At 53.7% G+C, this 16,404-nt stretch overlaps 1 protein-coding gene across 1 annotated transcript; it reads right to left on the minus strand.

The window, feature by feature from the left end:
• On the minus strand, positions 1 to 7,078 carry LOC119112611 (collagen alpha-1(XII) chain). Its single transcript, XM_037236830.1, has 8 exons — positions 6,916 to 7,078; positions 6,390 to 6,487; positions 5,960 to 6,070; positions 5,064 to 5,384; positions 2,569 to 2,718; positions 2,037 to 2,249; positions 976 to 1,074; positions 1 to 763 (listed from the first exon to the last, which is right to left on the minus strand). The coding sequence occupies exons 1-8, from the start codon at positions 7,026 to 7,028 to the stop codon at positions 474 to 476; spliced, it is 1,395 nt and encodes a 464-aa protein (XP_037092725.1). The 5' UTR covers positions 7,029 to 7,078; the 3' UTR covers positions 1 to 473.
• Between the last annotated feature and the right edge of the window lie 9,326 nt (positions 7,079 to 16,404).

Below are 16,404 nucleotides of genomic sequence, written 5' to 3' on the forward strand. Positions count from 1 at the left end.
GTTGCCACGCTGGGTTTATTTTTACGGACACAACTCTCGGCAGTGTTAGGCTTATCTGAACACATTATTTCAGACCCAATTCGATGCTTCATGTTTCGATGCTAGAGCACTTTGGAACGCATCCCATGTTGGACCCAGTGACGGATTCTTTTTCAAGATCATGTGTTTACCGATCTCGCTGATACAGTGCAGCGTGTCACCACACATGGCGAGTGCCACGGGCGCGCCCGTGCCGCGCAGCCCTGGTCGAAGTCACCTCAAAGCAACGCCAGCACCACAGCCTCGACTGTCTGAACGATGCGGCTATCGCCTAGCCGCACGCGTCAGCGTGCAACGCCCTTCGCATCAAAGCCGCGTCCCGCCGAGAGAGCGGGGAGACGCGCGGCCGTGTGGCCACGCGGCGGCTGACGTCACTGGAAAGACTTGCACCGCGCCGCGGCGGCCGGCCGCCAGGCAGCGCGCGTGCGACCCGATCAGTGGGTGCGACCGCGGCCGGTGTGGCGGGAGAAGCGCGCGCGGCCCCGCCGGCGCCCCGCCCGCCGCCGGTGGCTCGACAGCCCCCGGTGGCCCGACAGCCGCCGACGCCTCTTGCGCACGCCAGACCCGTCGTCGTCCCAGTTGTTGTAGTCGCCGTATTCGCCGTAGTCGTAGGTTTCGGCGGCGCCGAGGCCGGGCGCGATCGTGGCGCCCGGCTCGTCGCCGTAGTCGTAGTCGATGTAGTCCTCCGGCGTCCCCTCGACAGGCTCTTGGTCAAGGGTGCCGGCTGCAAAGCAGCGCCGAGTTACCAGGTGCTGCGCTTCGCCAACGGACAATCCCATGACGTCACTGGAATGCTGCAATGGTGCCCGCCTTGAGCTATTATCGTCCCTGTTGCCGCGGCGTGTTCTCTGTGGCGTCATCCACGTGCCCGGTGCGTGAAAAAATTACCGGCCACAGGCCTTCGGCGACCGAAAGGACGCCTTCTACGGTACATACCTCTGAGCTCCGCAAGCTGCTTCTCCATGTCCTGTAGTCTGGCCTCCAGAGTGAGCACTTTTATGGTCAGTTCTTCCACCGCAGCTGGCGCCCCCTCTCCTGGATAACAAGGCACGTTGTATGAGCTGTCGAAAGCACGAAAGCTTCCAACTAGTCGGTCTCTTAACGAAGCTTGCATTGTTTGTTTTGTTTTCCGCAATGCCATCTGTTAACTGAAAGTGTACCAATATGCTTTATGTGATGTAAGATACTGTTTGCGGTGTGTGAAGGTAACATCAGGATCGACAGGTATTGCAAAGCGCGTCCCGGTTCACACAACCCAGGATCCATTGCAAATTAGCACATGCTCGTTTAGTCGGCAACACACTACCGCCTTGGAAAACTTGTTAAACGACGGGCCTCTTAGGAGCCGTCCATAAATTACGTTCCGCATTTTTGGCATTTTTCAATGATCTTCCCTTCGTTGCGCACTGATTACGCTAGGCGAAACTCTCTCCTGGTAACACGGCGTAAAATGTACTTTCCAAAAAAGTAACGCCTGTTTGGTCGCCAATTAAGCGAGATATGCGAAACAAGTAAGGCATCAGTTGCTGGTCTTGAAATGGAGTCAGTTATATCTACCTTTGAGCGTATACGTCTTTTAATAATCTTGCAATGGTTTGCAACCACGCCTGAGCGTCACGTTATGCTGTCCAAACCCTCCCTCTCTTCGTTTGCTACGCTTCCGTTACGTCCCAGCAGAATTTGCCTCCCTCCTCCAAGTATAACGTAATTTACGGACGGCTCCTGGAGCATCGAACCCACGTCTGAATGACGTTGCGCCTTAATGCAGTCGATGATCAAACCAATTAAGAGATGAAAACCTTCCAACGTGACAAGGATGCGTTGTTCTGCGTGAGTGGCATACGTCGATACCACGGCTCCTTCGACAGTGAGCAGTGAACGAACGCTGGCATCCTGTACCAAACGCCCCGCCGGACGCCTTGTTGGACAGCCCATTTCCCAGAGCGCGGCGCCTTCTGGTGGCGTCCCCTGCGACAGGTGGCGCCACCATTGCTGACCTGGCGTGGTGACCGGTGCGGCTCCGCCGAGGCCGGGCGGACCGGGCTCGCCGGGCTCTCCCTTGGGCCCGGCCAGTCCGGAGAGGCCCGGCTCGCCCGGCGGGCCCCGCAGGCCCTGCAGGCCGGCCTCGCCCTTCTCCCCCTGGGGGCCGCGCGGTCCCGGAGGGCCGGCCTCGCCCTGCACGCCGGGCAGCCCCACCAGACCGGGCTCGCCTGCCGGCAGGCGCGATGTCAGCTGCGCGCCGACAGTCATCACTCACGGCAGCGAAACACCGCGGCACCGGCCACCCATCACCTGGGAAAACCTGGTCACCCCTGGTGATTGGGTAGGAACATCTTCAGCAATATTTTTCTAAGGCACATATTTACATCGTGACAGCAGGCAGCACTTGCTGTTAAGTATGGAAAAATACATTGCTTACGAATTGGATAGCGGGATATTTGTAACTTTGTTCATAACTAAGAGCTGAACCCGTGCTCCGTTCCCCGACGCCGGCTGGCGGCCTGCAGCGGGCCCAGCCCCGTCCCCCACCTCTGAGGCCCGGCTCGCCGGCCGGTCCCGGCGGTCCGGGACGTCCAATAGTGCCGGGCACGCCCGGTGCTCCCGGCACTGAGTAGCGGTCCTGCGGCCGGTCCGGCGTCAGGGCCGGGCCGCCCACGTCCCCTGGCTGGCCGGCGTCACCTGGGTGGCGGTACAGAACGCGTCAGAGGGTGCCACAGCCGACACTGGACCCAGGCTCATCCAACAACGGCCGGAGGCGCTGGTTCCGGTTTGGAACAAGTTTAGTTCGGAAGAGGTAGCTTTTGACATCTCATGCTCACGATGTTAGGGGTGGCCGGGCCTTTAATCGCGTGGCTAGTGAGTTCATAGCAAAATGTGCGCAATGCCTCTACTATAACCAGAAACTGAGCGGTCATGCTGGTGTGAGCTGGTTTCGAACGGGATATTTCCGCAGAATTCTGCGCAACCTGGCAAGTTTTGCTTTCCTCTCTCATGCCATGGCATGGAAATGAATTGCAAACAATGCTCATGATATTAGCAACGCATCTGTTCACGGATTCAAATTTGCATTTGCGTACCCTTCGATTTGACCAAAAAATGCGCAGAATGGAGGCTTTAACGTAGGCACACAATATTTAGCGACATTATGTGGTACATCCAGCTGTTTGACCCTCGGAGATAAAATAGGCAATCGAGGCTCAGTCTTGTGTGCCCTTAACTGCTCTCGGTACCAAGAATTGCGCAAAAATTCCAACACCAGCATGCCAAATCTAGAAAAATGATAATCCACACCCAATAAATAGACTTGATAATCCAACGTTTGACGCTAGGGCAACGAAGCTAATAACAGCTGGGCTCTAAAGCTTGCTTGTGAAGTTACTTGTTGGCGCTTGTCGAAGGTGCTTGATGAAGGTGCTTGGTTAAGTTGCTTGCTTGGAAAGCTTGCTCGTGAGATCGAAAACAGGTGGCACCAAGAGAAAGTGTGGCGTGTAATATGTACCAAAGTGTGCTCAAACTGGGATCCATTACGGTTCGCTCGCCTCAGAGTAAATGTTACCAAAGGCCATAATGTTTGCTCATTTTCAGTGCTCGCTTGTGCAGCAAATCTGCAGTCGACCTGCCACCGCTAATCGTCTACAAGGAAGACAAAATTAAGTTGCGTTTCAGGCCTTCCAGCATACAGCCTTCAAGCCACAAACATGAGAAACATCTGGGAGAGTCTGGCGTTTTAACTGAGAAGAGCTGTCACTTTGGTAAAACAAGAGCCTACACGAAGCTGTGCAGTTTATGCGCAACAAGGATGGCATGTCACGACAGTCAGCCGCGTCGCCAAAACAAGAGGCCACGGACGTCACGTCTCCCAATAATGAGACTGGCGGAAGGGCGCAGCCCGTGACTAGGCCGCTCGGCCTCACGGGTCCTGGAAACATTGGCAACATGCCCTTCTTGGACGCGGTGCTGCAGTTCCTCAGCAGCGCCCGCACCCTACGTGACTACATCTTGAAGGGGACACTCATCAGAACATTTGGCACGCTGAAGCGAGACCTGTGAAAGAGCTCGGATAGGGCTGACCGGGCGCTGACTACCTCCCCATTGAGGCCGTAGTTCCAGAGGTTCGTCTCATTTCGCGGCCCGATTCATAAGCCATTAGCAACGGGACGCACAGGAGTGTCTTAGATACCTGCTGGAGGGCTCGCATGAGGGCGTGAACCTCATTAACAGCCAACTCGCGCCCATAACCACCGGCACCGATAACAGTTTCAGTGCCAACCAGAAGCCGCTGGAGGCCTGGCAGCGTTTCCTGTTCCTGAAGAACTCGCAGTCCGTTGACCCATTTGCTGGACAGCTCAAGTCCAAGCTGCGGTGCACGGCCACGTGTCCGTGGTGTTCGACCCGTTCTGGCACCTGAGTCTACCAATCGCCTCCATAGCGACCCAGGTATGATTGCAGGACTGCTTTGATCTTTTGCGCAACTGCACCTAGTCGATGTTTTGTGTAGCTAATGCCGAGCTGCCAGGTATTAAAAAAAAACACGGAAAGAATCGCCCGTTCATAAGGTTCTACGACCGCTGCTTTCCAGACTGGTTCCTAGAAAGCTTCTACTGGGTTCTCCTCAGGATCAGGCCCATACTGGCGAAAATCCTGCTAGCACCCCGGCGCATATATGCGGTATTGACAATCACCATAAGGTGCATCCACAATGTGCCGACTGACTGCCTTTCCCAAGTATATGCTCTCTTATGCAATTCTCATCATTTACGCTTTCAGTTCACTACAGAGCTTGAATTGTTTCATGTAGTTGGGTCACGGAGGCTTCGTAAAGACACGCCAGGTCGCTTTTCAGACAGATGGAAAAGGAGAAATTCTTGACCACATAAAAGGCAACTAAGCTCGCCAAGAACAGTGACATCACTAGTGCACACCACAAGTTTGTGCTACGCAGCAACCTAAACCCCTCATCACCGTGACGTCATCCGTGCTGGGCGGGCCGCCGAACCGTCCTCTGCGGCTCTGGGGGTACGTACCTGGCCGGCCGGCCGGGCCGACGGGGCCCGGCTGTCCGGGCGGACCGGGCGGGCCACTCAGTCCCGGCAGACCGTCCTGTCCCGGCGGCCCTGGCGGGCCCTCGGGGCCCACCGGGCCGGACAGGCCGGGCAGGCCCGGCGCTCCCGGTGGGCCTGCTGAGCTCTCGGGGCTAGCCGTGGCGGCCGTGCCGGGCAGTCCGGGCAGTCCCGGCGGTCCCGGCGGACCCGGCAGGCCCGGCGGGCAGTCGCACCGGCCTGTCGCCGGCGGTGGGAACTCGCGGCCGGGCTCGTCGTTGGGCGGCGCCGGAGCCCCTTCGGCGGCTGCGGACAGAGGGCGCGTGTGGCGGTGTGGCCGGGTCGGCTCCGGCACGCTGGGTGCTCCCAGCCGACGCACGTTATCCCAGCTGGTATCGCCGCGTGACTCACGGTGGCTTGCGTCACTGGTGCGAGCGACTTACACTTCGACACCATTTCGCCACTTCATCAAACGTGCAGGGAGCACAGCGCGCGCAATAGTGAGCATGTTTTCTCTCAACCGACAGATTCTGAGGGAAGGAGCAGAGACCAGGCACCTAGTCCACGCTGTTCACTCAGACAATGGCTGACATTAACGATGTCGAATTAGACATTGGCTGACGGTAACGATGACATTCAGACTTTGGCCGACGACAACGATAAAGACACGAACGAGATAAGTTGTGCATGCTATTTACAACAGTCACGTCCGACTGCTGGACCCGGCATTTGGACGTGTGGTGGTTTGCATACACGGAAGCCGCACGGAAACGTAGCTCAGACTATCGTATATGGTTGTCAAATGCATTTGTGCCTGTGACAAAGCCCCGTCTGCTAACACTTTGCGAACGACCGGCGTAGAAGACAAATAACCGACTCACGGCTAGCTGGGCGTGGCTGGGGCACCGACGAGGGGCTCCGTATTTTGACGAAGGCCTCCAACGTAATGACACGACTCAGCAGATCTCGGAAGTTTGTGCAGTTAAAACAGGCTGCGGAGAGTCGGGCCGGGCAGTGTTAGGCGGACCGGGTTTACCCTATGCGCTACACATTATTACGATTACTGCGTTTTGCTGTGTCCAGGGATGGACGGTAAAGTTTGCGGTGTAGTTTCGTTGCGTCCGGCACTTCACGTACAGTACGCCAGGCACGTATTTCAGCTGTTTCACAGTACCATTTCCCTGGTGCCGGGGAACAACAAATAGAATGAACAACAAATAGAATGTGAACAACAAATAGAATGATCTGAATGACACCAGCAGCGCTCACCCGCTACCAGCCACCACCGCCGATAGTCTGTAAATACCGCACCTTCCCTGCACTGTTGTCCCTCGAAGCCAGGACAGCACCCGAGGCCGGGCTCCATCACCGTTTTAAAGGTCTCCACGTAACGGGTTCGCGTGCGCTTCCTGGAAGTGGTTCGAGCCACCTCAGCACATGGAACGTATGAGTGCATACCTTTCCTACACACGAGGTCTGATATTTATTCAGTCGTCCTAAGGATAATGTTGTTTTGCGTGTGGCAGTGTCTCACTGGCGCACACAACGGCGGCGCACAACGAGATGGGCGAGTGGACAGGCTACGGGGAGGGGCGAGGGTGGGGTGGGGAAGAGCAGGCTTCATTTGATTTGCTCATGGCGCTGACGCCTACACAGAAGCATGCGATGTGTCATTTGTACCACACCGTTTAGAAATATTGCCATTGCGTGCTTTTTTACCTATCCCTGCTGCATACGCATCAGTAATGACACCGGTATTCAGCTCTCATTTCCCCATTAGATTATGTTATCGTCGATCTGTCGACGCGTCAGACGGCCGTCAGCCCCGCCTACCCACACGGTGGTCTGGCAGTCTTTGTAGTTGCCTGTCTGGAGACATCGGCGGCTCTGGGCGTCGTACTCCTCCGTGCCGTTTGCCTCTCGGCACGAGACTCGCTTCTCCACCATCATCGGGCAAAAGTTGCTGAAACGACACGATAAACAACACGATCAGTCGCTGTCACATTATGCAAAGCTAAGCGTCAAATGCGCCGACAAGCAGTAGACGCGTGGAAAACCCAATGGCTATGAGCTTGAAGTCATCGCCATGCATGCTTGTTTCCAAACGGTATCACCACAAACCAGGGGATTTGCTTTCTAAAATTGGTCGAGGGGCTGAGCCGATAGATAAAGTTTGACCAGCCCGTCCCCAAATCCTGATTTACTCTCAGATTTCGGTCACTTTAATTTGCGTCCCGATGCTTTTTTACAGCTCGTCAGCTCCAAAATTATTTTGCTGCTGAGGAATGGCTTTCCATTCGAAGCCGGTCTAAGGCTACCTTTTGAAAAACTTAAAATGGCGTGTCATTCAGAGAACAAAATATTAGTAAGTCGACCTGCTGTGATCAACGAAAATTGGTGCCGTTTCTCGTTCATCAAAGGTGACTGTGGGCGCAAAAAGATGAGATAACGCAAAAAATATCTTGATCTAACACGCACAGATGATAGGCAATAAACATTTCGTGTACACTGCCAGGACTTATCTGCATGAAGAATGCGACTGAACTTCATGATCCTCTCAACAGACATGTAGATAATTGGTAGGACATACACGGTAACGGCTGGTGACTGTACGGTCACCAATCACCGTTTAAAGAAGTAGCGCAGCCAGCCCTTTGACACGTGAGAGTTGTATGGGCAGCAGGGCCTTGAACTCTTGGAGTTCCGGCGTTGACTTGCTGGTTTTATGTTGAAAATGAGCGATTTTCAGTATACTAGGGGTTGTGGTTAAATGACCTTGTCAATAAACACCCGTTATATTTAGCAAAACCCGACGTTTGGAAGCTTTGCAAATGGTCAGATGTCTTCGGAAAACGTGTCGATGCCACCCCAATATATTTTTTTTCCTCCGCAGCACGCCACATAAAATGTGGTGATTTCATCATTCGACACTATTTTTTGCGGCGCAACCAGATGGAAGATATAGTGCCGAACTTTGCTTTTGATCATTTCGTCCCAAAATGTGCTATAGCCCGTCCCGACAGCTCACTTGGTCAGAGCGTCTGCCTTTCGATTCACCCACCTGTGGTGGGATAGGTTCGAGTTGCTTCAGGTGTTCGCTATTTGTCCCCAGACTGGGATAGCCTGCGGTCGGTGGCAGCGGCCGCGCTGATGGTTAGATGACGTCAGAAATCAGTGCGGCTGTGCTGAGCATTGGCGCATGTCAAGCTTTCGTCGCAAAAGTCTGCCGTTGACCCGTAATTTTACGATCGGATGTTGGGGTCAGGGCTCACGCCAACACGCAGTGCTTAGTGTGGGCGCTCATCACAGAAATGCATCCAATCAAAGAGTTGGTACTAAATCATCATTAAAATAATGGCTACCCACACTACATTACATTACAATTCGGTACACACCAAAGCACTAAGAAGGTAAGCCGTGTATTACAAATGCGAAGAGCATTGCTAGTATGTTATGTTCGTCAGCCATGTGGCGCTTAAGATATCCCTTCGGCTCCGTGCGAACGGATACCCGGAACACTGAGTGAGCTCTCCCAATTGTGCAGTAAAATCTCGGTTTAACTAAGCAACAGTAGGAGCTTTGCAAAGCGGTCGCGCACAACCGAAATGAACAGACGTTCTCTATGTAAAATTACCATTGATTAAGGGTGGCTCGGACAAGAGTTAACCTAGATTTTTCTTAAGTGTCAAGCGTGTTTCTCGCACCTTCAAGACTGCGGGGGCATGGAATGAAGAAAACATTATAAAAACAATGCCCTTCATCAGTTATCTCACCTTTATCAATCCGACACTCAATAGAAGATGTTTTAACTACGAGAACGAGGATTCTATCAACACCACATCAGAGCGCCACATCGTTACCGCACTGATGCCCTTCCCAGTGGCTCTGATATCCTTCTGGGCGGCGCCGAGACGACTTCACGTGATTGTTCGGAACCGGGAGTGGTTCCAGCAGGACAGGGTGACATCCCACATGACACGCGCTTCACTGGATTGATTGGAGGAGCATTTGCCTGGGATGCGCAACAACTTAAAAGTGCTGCGAAGAAACTTCGCAGCATCGTCCGACCTGTCGCCACTGAACGTCCCTGCGACAAACAGGATGCATACAAGATAACATTCTCCCAGCTGTTTGGTATCTCTCAGGGATAATTACACTGCACAATAGCTAGCATAGTTAAAACTTCTTGGCTTGTGACCAACGATACTGTGCATAATTTGTGTTATAAAACGCGCCTTTTGTTGCTCGGTTTCGAGCCAGAGGAGGCCATGGGGGTCTGCTCAGTCTGCTGACGACGTGCCGGCCGGTGCCTGCCCCGGCGGTGTAGCACTGAGCCACTGCTGTACGGCAGTGGGTCGACATCGCGCCGTCCTGTCAGACGACTGCAGGTCTGGTGGAGCGCGGCCTCGCCGCCGTCCTGCCAGGGGACTGCAGGTCTGGTGGAGTGCGGGCTCCCCGCCATCCTGTCAGAGGACTGCACGTCCGATGGAGTGCGGCCTCGCCGCCGTCCTGCCAGAGGACTGCAGGTCCGGTGGAGCGCGGGCTCCCCGCCGTCCTGTCAGACGACTGCAGGTCCGATGGAGCGCGGCCTCGCCGCCGTCCTGCCAGAGGACTGCACGTCCGATGGAGCGCGGCCTCGCCGCCCTCCTGTCAGAGGACTGCACGTCCGATGGAGCGCGGGCTCCCCGCCGTCCTGCCAGGGGACTGCAGGTCCGGTGGAGCGCGGGCTCCCCGCCGTCCTGTCAGAGGACTGCACGTCCGATGGAGCGCGGCCTCGCCGCCGTCCTGCCAGAGGACTGCACGTCCGATGGAGCGCGGCCTCGCCGCCGTCCTGCCCGGGGGCTGCAGGTCCGGTGGATGCGGGCTCCCCGCCGCCCTGCCGGGGAGCCGCAGGTCCGCCGGAGCGCGGCCTCGCTGCTGCCGGCCTGGCCCGGCGCTGCAGCCGCCGCCTGCAGCGCGGCCCGGTGCCGTGACACACATTCCTGACCCGTGGCCGCGCCGCGTCACGCCGGTCGTCTGCAGCGCAGGGCGGGATGCCTCGGCTGCGGCATGCCCACACAAATATGCCGAGCGGCTAACTAAACGACAGCGTAGTTTGAGCCTTCTCCTGATGCCAATAATCACGATGGCCTCCGAATGGGTAGCTCTTATTTGTCTCACGTGTAGGAGAGAGTATGGAGAGCAATATCAGTTTTTAATTTCAGCACCCCCATGCCAAAACAGCACTACGCTGCTCTTATCTTCATACCACATGATGTAACCTAGCCCGCCCTGAAATAAGATGTATCGCATGGTGGGGGAAGTTGTCCTGTTGGTTAGAGTAGGGTGAATCGCAAGGAAGCGAACAGGTTACGATGCGTAAACAAAAGACGCTCGTCTCTGCTAATTCGTCATTGGTCGTGACTGCGACTTGATAAACATTTTTCCTTTCTAATCTATCAGCGTTTTTACAGCTACCGCCCCCATGGTTTTGGCTGTTTGGTTGGAATTTATGGTTGTCCCTAGATACTGCAAATGCTGACATATTGTCTGGATGGCAGTAAGTAATGGCGGTCATGTCAGCCAATCAATGACAGTGGATCAGTCAATGGCATCATTGTCGGTATATTGAATGACTGATACAACACGCCCCATGCACGGCTGATACAATATGTACCACCCGACATTTTGGAAGAAAGTTCGCACCACCCCGAAACCCTTGGCAAACAGACGCCATGGGAAAAACATGTTTACGCCATACACATGCTTTACGGCACAAGCGGCACATGTGCTACCCAACACTTGGTATGGCATTCGTCTTAGTCTGGCTATGCCGTGAGACCTTAAACACACATTTCCACGGATTGCTAAAATTTCTAACGATTTGAAGAAAACATTTTTGCTGTGCTCACCCCGAGACGCGTGCACGTACGCAGTCGGAAGTACAAGGAACGATAAAGGGCGCTGACGTGCATCAGCCGAGCGACTCAAGACCGGTATCTGTAGCATAGATTTAGAGTAAGTCACCCTGATACTGCTTGGGCATAATGCAACTCACCCTATTCTCGTGGACCGTTGTGCGCAAGTTTTCTCGGAGTCGGCGCCTTATGAATAGATGTACTAGCATCCACATTGGCACGGAGAAAGAATCGAGCACATTTCCGCCTTAACAATGCCCACATGCGCTGAATCTGCTCACGAGACGTGTGATGGGTCAACGCCGCGCGAACACTCGTATCATCAGGTGACACGCAGGGACCAGCGCCAAACACGTGCGTGCATGAGCCATGCGAGAATCTCGTTTCCCCCATGCGGTGCCTGCGACGTCTCGCCTCCACTTCAAGCGCACGCGTTCCAGTGGGAGCGTCGGTGAGCCAAACAGGCCCGAGCGCACGGAGCCGCACAGTACCTATCCGACAGATCATTCAGACTCGTGATGGATGACGGGCTCGTACCCGGCTAATGGCGCAAGCACCTTGAGAGTGAGAGAGAAAGTCCGCGGAGCAGCCATCTTGCCGGATCAAGGCAGGTCACACGCTGAACAGACTCCGTTCTGGTGTTCTGAGATGCTGCGCGTTTTTTTTTTCGCAGGGGTGAAACTTTGTTTTTCCTATTTCCGACCTCACCAAAGATATTTCCCAGGTGCAGTACTTCACGGATCTCGGACACATTATGTTGTGGCCATAATTTGAACCTTTTGTGCTTTTTGTAAAAAGGTAAGAAATTCCACGTAAAATACGGCTGGGTGGAATCGGAGTTTTAGTGCGTGGACCTTTCTATCAACATATTATGCCGGCACGTTCAAAATCACGCAAAATCACGCACATACTTACGCTTACAAACTTTTCGAACGTGTCCCACGCAAGCACGTGCACATTTGAATATGGGCGATGTTACATGGAGAGCCCTTGAATAGCGTGTAATATTTCAGGGGTGTGACAATCTGTAGGACAGGAGATGGTTGTTAGTATCTTAGCAATGTTTCTTTTAAGGTGCCTGACAGCTTCCGAAAATGTGATATAGGCGATTTATCATCTTTTTTTATTCAAAGGCAGATTATTTACTGGGATAAACATCCACTGATGGCCACGGCAGCTCCTCCACATAGTGGACACTATACGTGCCCGGAAATAGTGCCAGCAGGCCGAGGGAAGGCAGCGATTTTAGGTAGCTGCTAGGCTCTTCCCGGAAGTACTAGTCTGGCGCAAAAGAAGATATTCTGTTACATAAGCGTAGGAACGTTTTAAAAAGTGGGGGCCAGGCTCGGGGCACACTGAAGGAGTTTACTGGGAGGCAAGCCCGGCGACCTGGAGGGGGGAGGGGGTAGAGATGGAGGACCTTGCCGTTTTTAGAGCGCGCCCGGATGGCCGTCGAATACGACAACACTGGTGGAGGGATTACGTAATTACATTACATCGAGTGGAGTCATTACACCTACGACCCAGAACAGCCCGGTACGCCGAATGGCTACATGCAGCGAAACTTTCATGTGGCGCACACTAGCCAGCACCGCACCATATTCATAGAGTTGTATTCCGTTTGAGTTTTCACATATTTTTTTCCCATTTTCACCTCATTTTATTATTTCAGATTTTCACATGTTTCGTCCATGATGCTTTACTTGCTGAAATCTTGACCGTTCGTCGTGGCGTAACTGGCACTCCGTTCGGAGGATCATTGTGAGCATTACACAGCTAGGATCTACGGACCATAGTATCCTTCAATCGGGAGAGCCGCTTACATAAATCGTTCGAAGGCATTATTTTTTCGTGCGTGGCCGTTATCGCCCGCCCGCTAGAGGCCGCCTGGTGCTGCCCAGGCCAACCGTCCCGAACGGGCAACAGAGGCCGGATGGTGACTGCAACGCCGGGTGCAATTTGCGGCTGAACATTTGTTGAAGGGAATGGGACGCATGCCATCGCGCACCCTCTCATAGATCACCAGCTACTGCGGAGGTCATATTAGCGCTCACGTGCCATGGAAAAACTCGGGTTTGAACCCGGCCCCCTAGGTGGGAGCAAATGCTTTAACCTCTCGGATGTTACACCCCCGGCGTAAGAGAGCGCGTGCTCAAGCTACTTGTTATTGCATATATGGTGTCCAGAGGACCATATTGCCCACTAGTACCCCCGCAGCCCAAGGGGCCCTTTCTGGAGACAGTGAACCCCTGAGGGAGGGACGGTCTGGATTTGCGCCCGGATCCTGGTGGCCAGGAAGAAACCACTCAACGGTCAGAGTGGCCCCGGGTGGCCAGATGGGCCCTCTGAGCACCCAGAGGTAGCTAAGGTACTCTCTGAGGTCATATTTTTGCGAAGAAACGCTTTGGACTATCATCATGCAATGGGGTCATTTTTCTTCGCCCTACGCGAATCGAAGACACCTCACTTGGGTCGCTGAACCTGCCGGACCCACTTTGAACCCTCCCAGCCCCCCCCCCCCCCCCATTTTGAGCTTGCCGAGGCCTGACGGAGTCTGTTCTCCCGCGTTCCATAGGATATCAGCCCTATGTTTTCAGTCCCAGCACGAATTTGTTACCGGTCGCCGATGTTTAAATTGTCCACCAGCGCTTACATTCATGTGAACTGCAGTGGCCCTGAATAAGCAAAGTATCTGGGGTTTAAGTTTTTTTCTTTGTCCTCGCAAACAGCAATCACCACTCTCGGACTAGACTCCCGGACTCTCCAGGCTAGATAAGCAACTACCCGGCAGCACATTCGCCATTCATGTCCAGCCCTTAAAAACAGCACCACAGAGAATGACTGGCGCCCATCCTCATGATAAGCACCTCATGCGCGCCGTCTCTCGTCGCAGCCCCCAGGTGCCACAACAGCTCAGCTGGCGGATGTGGTCAGAAGCGGCGCAGCGAAAACAAACCGCGCGCCTTGTCGACACGTCGCCGTCGGCTGCGACGGCGCCCCACCTGACTCGCAGCCAGCGCCAGCACCGCGCGGCCGCCACCAGCCGCCGCCGGCGGTCGTCAGCCGCTCGCCACCACCACTCAGCGGGCGTCAGCGGAGTGACGGCCAACAACGGCGCGCGAGCGCGTCGCCCGTGCCGTCTCGGAGGCACGTTATCCCCGGCCGTGTTCCGTCGGGTACATGACCGGGGGTTTATTTTTTCTGGCGGTCGGCGGTCGGCGGCCGGCCGGCCGGCGTCTGCTGGCGCTCCCCCGGGGCCGCTCTATCTCGCGGCCGTCTAGCCCTGCCGACACCTCCCACTCTGTATACACGACAGAGGCCGGCCGTGTACTGGACGGGGAGGGCCGGACCGCACCTCCCAGCAGCTCGGCCGACCACGGACCGCAGCCGGCCACAGATCGGCGACGCAGGGGCTGATGGAACGTAAGGCCGCACGCGCTCCGCAGGACGGAAGGACCGAGTCACGGGTCCGAGCGCGAGCTCCGGCGGCAGTCGATGACTCACGAGAGGTCAGAGCCGAGCCTGCATGCCGTGGATGCGGTGACATGGGTCAGAGATATATCGTCTTCACAGACGGCAAGCGCATCATGTTTCCCAAATGAGAACTAACAGGAAATGGTTACATCTGTCAGTAGTGCCGCCGCCTGACACTAACACACACCAATTTTCCAGACAGCATGCACTGCTGCTAGATGCCAAAGTAATTTATCATCATGACGCATGGTCCAGTATAGCCATCGGTATCCAATAGCCATTTATACGACACATATGTCGCGAGCTCACGAAAGACCGTACCATGATCTCGCTATCCCGATTACAGCATGCACTAGCTTCAAAACACGCGCCGAGGGGGCTAGTTGAATATGCCGCGCTCAGGTGGGGGGCAGTTTGACCCAGCCACTGAGATCTTAAAATCCGACATCTCAAAGGGCTAGAGACGCAGCATTCATAGGATAGGTAGACGTGTATATGAAATCACGCATTTCAAATTTTAGGGTCCCTAGGTCATGACCTTGGTATCAAATAAAGTCAAGCAAGTTCAAACTCCAGATCGTTGTCCAAAGCGCCCCGAGGCCTGCTCATGCAACCACGTTTGATCTGGAAACGTCTTTCAACGAAAAGGTCCCTGGTGTTCATTTAAAGTCAGTTACTTTATTTGGCCTGCAGAAGGTCATGGTGACCACGAACCTACGATATTTTTGATTCCTAAGTTTAGACAAGCGTAAATGTTTACGCTAGGAGGTGTACTCCCAACAACAAAGGGTTGATCTGGATCATTTCAGGTCAGTGACTTCTCATTTTCACCACATCCAAATAAGATGTCTATTGACGCTTCTGTGACCAAGAAGTTGAAATGAACACGCATATCTACTCAGACAAGCAAGTTTCCTATTTAAAAAATCAGTGTGGTTTTTGACTTTGGTCTAGCCTTCATACCTGACCCAAGAAGAATGTAAGTGATTGTAATTCTTAAATCCATGGGTGTCGATTTCTCAAAATCATTGGAGGGACGAGAGTAGAAGAGGAATCCGTCAAAAGTGTACAGGTACGAAAACTTTTGGGACTTGTTCACTTATTTTCTGACTAACCACGTTCATCATAGGATCACTATCGCATCATACGATGTGATCACATCATCATCATCGATCACATCATATGATGTGATTACATCATCACATCATATGATGTGATCATATCATCACATCATATGATGATCACACATCATATGTACACTTGCAGCATATTTTTAAAGCTTATTTGCGTGTTCAGAGCATGAGCGTATGAAGCCTTTGACAGTTTGCTTGCCTCTCTTGTCTATCGATATGTGAAATATGCGTGTACTTTACCAATGTGTGCGAAGATAATTCATTTATGCAGTTATTTAGAATTCACAAGCAATATCTTCGCTCAGCATAGATTATACTGCACCCCGTTTTATGCATGTTCGACACCACATTTTATGACAAAGCAACAGGCGTTTCAGTAATGTAAACAAGGCATAAGGCACTCCTCGACGCATCATTTGAGAAACTGGTCCTCAACTCTTTCCCAAATACGTTTGGGCAGATGTCCTTCGGTTAATATTTGTTTGCATTGCTCATTTCAATGAACAAGCAGTATGGGCTTGCAGGTTCGCAATGGAAAATTGTCCCGTGGAAGGGGACACTGTTTCTGGCTATTGTGCCTCTAAACGCAATGCCACCATCATCTGCTTCAGTTCCAACGTGTGGCGAACGAAGCGATCCCCGTGTAAGTGATGTGCGCAACGCAGGATAGGCTAGGCAGAAAGTTACGTTGGAAAAACTTCCGAGGTCAAATTTACCCCACCCGCCTGTGTCTTATTAGCTGAATTGCTTGCCTCGTGCGCCCTCCAGCTATCGCCAACATAGACAATAGACACCGGATGAAGCATCAAAGCTGTTTCAGCG

Source organism: Pollicipes pollicipes, unplaced genomic scaffold (genome assembly GCF_011947565.3).
Source record: "Pollicipes pollicipes isolate AB1234 unplaced genomic scaffold, Ppol_2.1 Scaffold_7261;HRSCAF=8764_pilon_pilon_pilon, whole genome shotgun sequence".
Taxonomy (NCBI): Eukaryota; Metazoa; Arthropoda; class Thecostraca; order Pollicipedomorpha; family Pollicipedidae; genus Pollicipes; species Pollicipes pollicipes.

Excerpts from the sequence above, each read along its gene's own strand:
- LOC119112611 (XM_037236830.1), bottom strand. The coding sequence starts at position 7,028 with ATGATGGTGGAGAAGCGAGTCTCGTGCCGAGAGGCAAACGGCACGGAG. Across the intron at positions 6,071-6,389 it reads GGGACAACAGTGCAGGGAAG|CCTGTTTTAACTGCACAAAC; the intron begins GTGCGGTATTTA and ends GACTCTCCGCAG. Across the intron at positions 5,385-5,959 it reads CCAGCCACGCCCAGCTAGCC|CCGCCGAAGGGGCTCCGGCG; the intron begins GTGAGTCGGTTA and ends CTCTGTCCGCAG.